Raw genomic sequence first — 10,282 nt, forward strand, 5'->3', positions numbered from 1 at the left:
TGTCGTCGTAGTAATCCGGTGATCGGGCGGTGTCCCAGAGGGCAAACTTCTTGTAAACTTTTGGGGCCTGCCCTAGATGTTTGGATATCGATTTTCGGTTCGGGGATTGGGCCCGGCGGGCGCGGAGGAAGAAGATAAAAAGTGCAATGGTGGCAATTATTGCAGCTATTGAAAGTACTATGGCTATTGTAATAAATGGCTTCTTTGGGGGCTTGCAAGCGCTAAGAGGTGCTCCACATAAATCTGGATTTCCTGCTTGGTCAAACGTTACATGCAATTAGGCTTCAAGATTATTGAAAAAGAAGTATGTGCATAATATTACTAGTGGTAGTCCTATGAATGACCACATCTAATCGAACAACAGCAAAAAAAAAAAAAAGGGGGACCACCCACTAATACTAGTATTGCGTATAATTGGACAGAGCATATCGTTAATTAACTATGTATAATAATGTGAGTGTGTAATTGGCCATGAATTTCTTAAAACAATGAGCATGTCACGCGTATATAGTTAGTCATTACTACCTTTTCTTTTTTCCTGTGGCTAAAAGATTGTCACCAAAATATTTAAGTAGGATAAAATGAGAATGTCAATTATAAGAAAAATTTCCATTTAATGGACAGGAAGTAATAATAAAGAAAAAGCATAGTTAATGTATGCAAATGAGACTTGGGGATAGAATATAGATGTATCGTTAAGTGAACATTTAAATAGTGGGAAGGAAGGACATTATATAGTTTATAATAGTGAACAGGATCTTATTTTTTATGTTCTTATTTAGTCTCTCATAACTCGTAAGCAACTGGTTTGTGACTACCAAGTCAATATATATGTCAAAACACATCCAACGTGCGTACCAATTACAAAATCCTAATTTAGAAAAAAATAAATGTAATACATGAAAATCGTTGGAGATAAGCTATAGTTGAAGACTACTCAATCGTGGAAATATAACTGATTACGTAATCTTCCATTTTCCGTTAAATTAAATAAAAAAAGGAAAGAAGATTTAATGGAAATTTTATATAAAAAAAAAGGAAAGAGAAAATACTGGACTGGAAAATAAAGTTCATATTCCAGGACTAATCTGGAAGTCTCTCAAAGCCGAATTGATGGGTTTTTTTTTTTTTTTTTTTTTTTTTTTTTGCTAGAAAGCGAATTGATGGATGTGGACTTACATATTAATCTTCGACTTTGCCCTGTTATGTATCAAATGGACCCTACAAATTTTGTTTTTGTTTTTGTTTTGTTTTTATTTTAGGGAAAAAAAAACTATCTCATAGCTTTCAGAATTCAAACTCTGAAATCCTAATTGTTCTGGAGAACACAAGTTGATTAACCAACAATCGAGATAAATGAAGATAAATATTGTTCTCTACTGTACTAAACTAACACACACATGTGCGCTTGTATACATTAACTTCACATACATATGCAAAATGACAAAATGAAGACAAATATTGATCTAACTAGAGTATAACCGAGCTATATAGTCAAAAAAACAAACATTCTGGGAAAATTTGAATTCTCGTGACAAGTAATTGGAAAGCGCTAGCATTTATATCGAAAAGTCATTCCAATTAAAAAAAAAAAAAGTAGAACTATATAGCAAAGAACATTTTTTGCTAATTAGAACTATATGAAGGCAATTAATTATATATGATAATCACGATTAATAGGCTTACGTACCCAAGAAAGCGCTTCTATCGATTTTGCTCAAGCTTGCCGGTATTCGTCCCTTAAACCGATTATTGGCAAAATTCAAAACTCTCCAATCCCTTTGCTCAAAACCCGGAATCTTTCCACCAAGCTGGTTTCCCTCAACATCCAACTCCACAAGTTTACTCAACCCAACAAGCGAACTCGGCAATCTCCCACCAAATCCATTCCTCGCCAAGTAAACTTTCTTCAAGTACTTCATACCTTCAAACGCATCGTGAGGAATTTTCCCGGAAAATCCGCTGTGCGACAAGAACAAGGCTCTCAGCCCGCCGAGGCGTCCCACGGGCGGGATCGCGCCAGTGAAGCTGTTGTACATGACGCTCAGGCTCCGCAAATCACTCGACAGCTGCGACAGCGTCTCGACGTCGATCACGCCCATCAGGCCCATGTTTTCAAGCCTCAAGCCGTACAGATTCCCGTTCATGCACGTCAAGCCCGACCAGTTGTTCTTGTTGCCGTTGCAAAGAGGGACGGAGGCGTTCCAGTCGCTCAGCGCCGCAGCGTTCGACAAAGAGCTCTTGAATTTGAGGAGTAGTTCGGCGTCGGTTGGCGCCGCCGATGCCGGTGTAGAACGTAGTAGAAGTACGATGAGTAACGTGAGAAGGCATTGGTAGGGTTTGTAGTAATTATTATTATGAGACATAATTAATCTTTGTTATTGATAGAAAAGGGAATAACTGTAGAGTACTTGTACTAGGATTTGAGCTTTTTTTTTTGGGAGAAATGAGATAATAAAAGTAAGGAAGAAATTATTGAGGAAAGAAGACGAAGAAAATGATGAGAAAGATTTGGGAAAAGAGACAAAGGTTGGTGGTACAAAGGGTGAGCTTGTCAAGGTCGGATTGCTTGCTATGAAGAAATGATGAGCTGGTTACGCCGGCCTCTTACTATATGAAAGTACTATAATATGGGATTTTCATGATTCCATTAAGAATACTATTTTATTTTGTGCTTATTATTTCTAGATATAGAAGTTGGTTTGTGGTGGTAATTAATTGTTCTCTCTCTCTCTGTTTTTTTTCCTTGTTAATGGTGTCGGATATATGGACATTCATTCTTGTTTCAGCCGTCAATATATATAATAGACATATGTATATGATATAACACTAGGAATGATATCACTTTCATATTTGCTATTGCTAAGTGCTCACCATTTTGTCTTTATGGGGCAGATAAACATGTGCTAGAATGTGAAGCTTTATACGCTTACAATAATTAAACGGGTTGACACGTCATGAACTATATAGTATATTTTATATAATTATATAATAAAAGAATCATTAGGGATCAAAATTAGGGAATGTATGTTCTTCTTAACTCCTCTTTAATTTTATGCCCTTGTCTTATAATTTTTTGATATTCCCGCCTAAATAATTAATAGAGTGAAAGAAAAAATGGAGGTAGAAATCATGTGGTATGAAAAAAAAAAGAGCATAAAACTTGATATACGCTTCCAATAAAAGGTGAAACAATATGTCTTCTTCGTTTCTTATGTATGCAAATATTGAATTTTAAAAGTAATTGTATTTCACAGTTTGTGCATCTACTATTTTGTTAGACACGTAATTTGCGGATCAACTCTACAACAAACCCCTATTATATGATAAAACTCAAAGCCATTAATGTGTATATATTTGGAGTCGTATAATAGTGTTCGGGCTAAAATAATTACCACTAGTTTTTAAGGACCTAATTCATAAAATTCTTAGCTCAAGGACTCAAGCCTAAAGCTAGAGGTAAAGTTTACGACTTATAAGGATACTCGGATTCCTGTTAGTCATGAACTTCGCAGCCTCGCTTCCTAACAAATTATTTATTGTGAGATTAATATCCAAATATATCTATTTTATTGTCAGTTTTTCATTGAATTATATATACATATATATATATATATATGTGTGTGTGTGTGTTTTTCACACCTTCTTCAAACAAAATTGGGAGGCTATATAGGTGAAGATGTGGTGAAGCTTTGTTCAGACATTCTTGCTGGGAAAAGTTGGAGAGAGAAGTGATCTTAGGGTTGATTTTCATGAGATTAAAGTTAACAAGACGTGGAATACATTGCCCTCCACAGAATACTATTTTTCACCGCTGTTAATGTAGAAATACCACAGTTTCTCAAAATTCACTACAACAAAAAATGCCATTTGCGACGACATTTTTTGCGACGACAAATGTCGTCACAAATAAAACAGTATTTACGATGACATGTCGTCACAATTACTCACCGTTAAATAAAATAACCATGTCGTCGTAAATAATTTTGGAGCGCAAATTTTAATGGCGCGAATTTTTACCGCCAAGGTAATTCAATTTTTTCGATGACTTGCTATTTGCGACGACAAATGTCATCGCAAATAATTTCATGTTATTTGCGACGACATTCTCTCTTTGTCATCACAAATAATCTTTTTAAAATTTCACCAAAAACTAAACGCGGGAAAAATGATTATTTGCGACGACATTTGTTGTCGCAAATAATTTCATGTTATTTGCGACAACATTTTCTCTCTGTCGTCGCAAATAATCTTTTTAAGAATTCACCAAAAACTAAACGCGGAAATAATGATTATTTGTGATGACATTTTAAATTTATTTGCGACGAAATAAGTCTGATCTAATATACCCTATCGTCTTCCTCTTCATTTTCCCCTGACGCTTTCTCTCTCTCCTACTAAGTCTCTCTCTCAGCCTCTTATTCCTCTCGCCGCCACCGGCCCTCTTCTCTCTCTCTTCCCTTCTCTCTCTCTCTTTCCTTCTCTCTCTTTCTTTCCTTCTCTCTCTCTTCCCTTCTCTCTTCTTCCCCTCTCCAGCCGCCGCCACCGCTCCTCTCTCCTCTTCTCTCTCTCTTCCCTTCTCTCTTCTTCCTCTCTCCGGCCGCCGCCACCGCTCCTCTCTCCTCTTCTCTCTCTCTCTCTTCCCTTCTCTCCCTCTCTTCCCTTGCTCGCCGGCCGGATTCCGCCGCCGCCCCGCCGAATCGCCCGTCGCCGCCTCCTGCCCTCTTCTCCTTCCACGTGTCCCTTCTCCTCGTCCTCTTCCTCTTCTCGCCATTTCTCCTTCTTTCACTTCCATGGACAACAATGCTAATACCAGCAGCACCAACACTTATTCATTCGCCTCCTTTGCTCGTTCCAATACAAGGTTTTATTTTGTATTTTCTCTGTAATATTTGTAATTCATTTCACAAAGATTGTCTCATTCTTAGTTTTTATTGCTGAAAAACGATGAGATTAGAGAAGTTGAAGAAAGTAAAGTTTTTTTTTGGCGGTTTCTCATGTCAATTTTTGATTTTCTGAGCTTAATTAATAGGCTTTTTTCGTTAGAGGTTGTTTCTGATTACTATTCTTTTTGAATTTGTTGTGGATTCCCCGCAATTTCTACGACACCAATGAATAGGGATTTATATGCTGGTTTACGTTATTGAATGTGCTGTGGTGGTAGAGGAAGAGACTTGGAGATGAAAAATGATAGACAGAGATCGAGAGGGCATGGAAGCGGTGGCGGTGGCGGTGGCGGAGGCGGCGGTAAAGATAAGATTGACGTTCTTGGTAGATTATTGTAAGAACTGAGAACTTAGATTACCTGGTTTATGTTTAATTAAAAATATTAAAAATTAATTAATTGCAATTTTAAAAAATTATAAAAAAAATTAATTTCGGTTTTTTGCGATGATTTTTTTAGACTTGTCGTCGTAAAAAAATAAGATTATTTGCGACAACAATTTGAAATGTCGTCGTAAAAAATGATCATATCACGAGACTTTTACAACGACGTATTAGCGACGCCTGTCGTCGCAAATACAGACTGTCGTCGCAAATACATTTGCAACGACACTATGTCGTCACAAAAATGCGACGACATTCAGGTTTTTGTGACGACTTTTTGTCATCGTAAAAACGCATTTTTCTTGTAGTGATTGTCACGTAATAAAACAGCTTTTGATTATTGGCTTGAGGAACGTATTGAACATAAATTTAAATTTTTATTAAAAAAAAATTACTCCGATAGTAAAAAGGTTTGAATTATAGTTTAAATTTGTGAAACAAATAGCATAAAAGTGACGTTGAACCGTATACTTGTATCATGTTGTAGACTTGTATACAGTTGTACTTCTACTTAACAATGTTAAATAAAATAAACAAATAAATATACTACAATAAACGAGTAAAGACAGTAACGCACAGTACATGATCGAGTAAAGACAGTAACCACACTATGTTTCAACCCAAGAATAGCATATCCACCAAGTATCTACATTAGTGCATGCTTTCTAATTTCTATTCAATAAAAGGGGGAAAAGAAGTAGGAGAGAGAGAAACAGAGAAATGCCTTCAAGTGAGAGATGTAATTAGAGAAATATGTTTTTCTTAAACACTCTTGTGAACTCATGATACCACCTTTTTTCTCTTTAAAATCAAATTAAGAGAGGCACAATTCTAAAAAAACAACCAAAAACCCTAAAAGATTCCTTAAATAAAAACTAATTAAAAGATAGTTAAGAGCATATTACATTTTTGTTTTTTAAGTGATACTTCCTATAAATTAACATTGTAGATCTGTTATTCAGCAACAACAAAAAAAAAAAAAAAAAACAGCATAGTTCTTAAAAGAAAAAAATGTAGTTCTTAAAAGAAAAATATTGTAGTTTCTTTTTCAAAAAATATATATATCGTACTTTCTGTTGTATAGGTCTAATCAGATCTAGCATTGTTCTACCATCAACCATCAATTTCGGGGTCCGTGATCTTCACAAACATGAGAAGGAAATTAAGCAAATAAAAAAGCAGATATTTTATTTTCCCGTGTAATTTCTTGAGAAAGTATTGTGCGTGATATATAAACGTGTGTGCAACTTTAAACCATTTTACATACACACTTGGCCCTTCAATTCTGAAGGCTGCCCTTTACAATCCTTTTCTTTTTCTTTTTCTTTTTCTTTTTCTTTTTGTTTCTTTCTTTATATTCTCTCTCTCTCTCTCTATCGGGATTTGGGGTTAAATTCTCACAACTTGTTCTTTTAGAGTTTAATTTGAGTATAATTTTTATCGGAATTTGAGGTTAAATTCTCACAGCTTGTTCTTTTAGAGTTTAACTTGAGTATAATTCTTAAAGGAAAATAGTAGAAAATAGGCCAATATGAAAAGCTTAAGAAAATATATAGGTAAATTTTTAGTTATATAAATTAATAGGCCATAATTTGTCAAGTTATGGTTCATAACTAGATAAGTTATGAACAAACTTGTCAAGTTATGGTTAATAGCCAGACAAGTTATGGACAATTATAGACAATAACTTGTCAAGTTATGGTTCATAACCAGACAAGTTATGGACGAAAACAGTAATTTGGCCTATTTATTAACTTATGTAAATTATTGGCTTATTAATTTTAATTCATCTAAAGTCTTGGTCTATTTTCTTCTTTCTCCCATTCTTAAATTGAATTTGAGTTATAACTTGAGTTTGTGTTTAGTTGTACACATTTGAGTTATGGTTTGAGATAAGAATCTCTTTAAGTTTGTGTTTGAGTGAGTCAAAACTTAAATTTGTATTTAGATAATATTTTAATAAAAACTCAATGTTGATATAAAATTTTAATTGGGTATATGGGTCGGGTTTTATTCGTCTTTTCGTTGTCAACGCATAGAAAAAAAATCATCTCAATCAGAATTAAAACGAAAAAGTTATAGCATTTTTAAGAATAGAAAAAATATTATTCATTAATTTGAGTTCGAATTTCTGAACTCGAGTTGAAGGAGAAATTTGAACTCAAATTTTAGTCATAAACTCAAATTTAAACTTAAAACAACATAAACTCAAATAAAATTATAACTCAAATTATCTTTTTTTTGAGTTTTTCACTCAAAAAAAAATAAGCTCTCATCTTATCTTTCTGAAGCAGTAGAAGTTCACGTTTGAAAGCGTTGAGACCACAAGCTTGTTAAGCTTAGACCGTGATGTGAGTGGCCTCCCACAACCGTCCACTCGTCCACGTGTCTCTATCTCATTATCTATCAACATCACAACTGGCAAAGCAACTACACGTATTCAACTCCCTTAAAGACACTTTTTGTTTTTTTTTTAAGAAAAAGTTCGGACCTCTTGAAAAAGGCTGACCAGCGTTAGCATATCTACTTTGAACGGACCTCAAATGATGACAAGATTTTAAAGTCCTAGAGATCAGCAACAAAAATAATAGTGATGATAATAATAATCCTTAGTAAAAAATGTCAAAAGTACGTGATCGAATATTAATTTAGTCTTGCATTTAAATTATTTCATCTGTATTTCATTTACAGATATTTTGTAATCAATAGCTAGGTGAAACTGAAGATCATAAGGTGTAAAAACCAAATTTAGATTAGACATGATAAGGTAATGATCCCAAGTTCTTTCTTCCCGAGAAGATCAGATCCTTCTAATTGTCAAACAATCATAAATACAACAGTTTTAAAATAATATTTGTTCCGAGGTATATATATTATTTGGAAGCATGAAGCAACGAATATGATAAATATATGTGTCATGGAAAATATAAAAGCGACCAATGGTTCTTAAGCAAACCTTTATTCTTCACTTCACCGAAACCTCTAGTAGAAAGCAACAACAGAACCCTCACGGGAGAAAGCAAAGGTACTTCCTCTTTTTTTCTTTTTTCTTTTTCCGACTTTTGATTTAAAATAAAATCCTTTTGGGCTTGTCATCCTCTTGTAAATTGTAATCTTTTTGTTATTTTATTGTAGTCAAAATAATAGAAGCATTATTTTCCTTCGGAAATGTGGGATCCATAATTAGTGATTTATTCAGTCTTCAAATCTTTATTGTTTTCCATTAAAAAATAATCAATTTTCTTTCCATGCCAAAATACAAAATTAGTAACTGAATTCATGAACTTGAAGTTTCTACAGAGAAATTCGTAAGTTTCGAATTTTTATTTCACGTTATTCGCCTGACATTAAGTATATTATGTATATCGCTTCCTCATTATTATATAAACAATTTTTTGGCGGTGCAAATATAGGAATTTCGGTCAAGAAAAAACTTGTAAAACAACTACCTAGAAGCTAGTAGTAGTACTAAAGAATTCCAAAAAACAAGTGTACTCAAATGCTTTAAATCAATTAACAACCAAGCATGTGTTTCGTAAGATTAATTTTCCTTTCTCTTATTTGCTTTTCTCTGTTATTCTCAGAAAAGAATTAATTAACTCACTAAATTAAAAGCATCATAGTGAAGTCCAAATTACAAGCAATGTCTTAAATTCTTCCATTAAAGACGTTGCTTTCTTCACAACTAGAAAAGCTTCCTTTCTACGGCTGTAAACATATGCCGAAAACTCTTGAGTTAGTCTATAATTGTTTCTCAAATAATATATGTTAAAATCAAATATTATTAATAGTAATAAGAAAAAATTTACACCTTTTTTTTTCATCGGTGTTAGCATAATACCTTTAAGAGCTATACTAAGAGCATTTTCAATGCAATATTATAATTAATATGTCAATTACAAATTTAATATTTGAGTGTAAAAAATACTTTCCAATACAATGTTATTTGTTGTATTAAATTTCCTATATGCTACATTTTGTGGCAAATTTCTTATCAAATATAGCATATAGGAAATTTGACATTTGATTACTATTGGTTGAAATATTTACTTTTCAATATAATCAATGCAACTTTCGCATTTTTTAATTATTTTAAAAGTAAAAATTTACTTTTACAACCTCTAAAGCTTAATAATTATAAGAAAAAGTAGATTTAACATTTTAAATAACATTACGCATTAAAATAAAATTAAAAATAACATACTATATCATATTTTTTAATACTAAATATACAATTGAGTCTAAGAATTTAAAATGTTAATAAGAATGCTCGTCGAAGGCCAATAAATCGGTAAACTTCAATATTGAAAAACCGTCACCTTAACTCCACTAAATGCACTACATAAAATAATTTTTTACTGCCAGACCATCACACTCGCGGTTAACAATTTCAACTTAATATTTCAAAATATCAACTATACTGGTGATAGATAAAAATAAATAAATACCTTACAACTTAATTTAATTATACACACATCCATGCACAGCCTCATGTATGTGGTGTGTATATAAACATATCCATGATCGCTCTCATTCCCCTCTTCACCCAAGAAACAGAACTTCATGAATTCCACCACCATCCTTCCACCGGAGACCCACATCGCCGACGATTTCACCGGAAACCGCTGCCGCATATCATTATCCTCCGATGGCTACTCTCCAAACCAAACCAACGTCCCCTTTCTCCTCCAGCCCTCATACTCCCACATATCATCATCAAAATCCGACGAGCTCCGCCACTTCGGAATCTCCCTCAAATGGTGCCTCCTAGACCACTCCTCCACCACCGGCCGGCTCGTATCCTACCTCGCCTTCGCCTTTCTCACCATCATCGTCCCCGCGGCCGCCTCCATCGCCTTCCGTGACCCCGCCGCCGACCCCATCCGCTTCAACAAGCTCGTCCAGCTCCCCGAGTCGGGCCTCGCCGCCATCGGCTTTCTCCTCCCCCCCCGCT

The 10,282-nt window shown here is 34.3% G+C and overlaps 2 protein-coding genes across 2 annotated transcripts in view; one reads left to right on the forward strand and one right to left on the reverse strand.

The window, feature by feature from the left end:
• LOC21402783 (probable LRR receptor-like serine/threonine-protein kinase At4g31250) overlaps positions 1-2,366 on the reverse strand; it is a 4,238-nt gene extending 1,872 nt beyond the window's left edge. Inside the window, exons 1-2 of the mRNA XM_010113825.1 lie at positions 1,691-2,366; positions 1-252 (exon numbers count right to left, since the gene is read on the reverse strand). The exon at positions 1-252 is cut by the window's left edge and continues 339 nt beyond it. Of these exons, the coding sequence (XP_010112127.1) occupies positions 1-252; positions 1,691-2,366 (928 nt within the window). The remainder of the gene's footprint in view (positions 253-1,690) is intronic.
• A 7,522-nt stretch (positions 2,367-9,888) lies between these two features.
• The window catches only part of LOC21402785, a 3,365-nt gene continuing 2,971 nt past the window's right edge, over positions 9,889-10,282 (forward strand). The window contains exon 1 of the mRNA XM_024175922.1: positions 9,889-10,270. Within this exon, the coding sequence (XP_024031690.1) occupies positions 9,892-10,270 (379 nt within the window). The 5' untranslated portion in view covers positions 9,889-9,891. The remainder of the gene's footprint in view (positions 10,271-10,282) is intronic.

The sequence above is a fragment of the Morus notabilis genome, unplaced genomic scaffold (genome assembly GCF_000414095.1).
Source record: "Morus notabilis unplaced genomic scaffold, ASM41409v2 Scaffold848, whole genome shotgun sequence".
Taxonomy (NCBI): domain Eukaryota; kingdom Viridiplantae; phylum Streptophyta; class Magnoliopsida; order Rosales; family Moraceae; genus Morus; species Morus notabilis.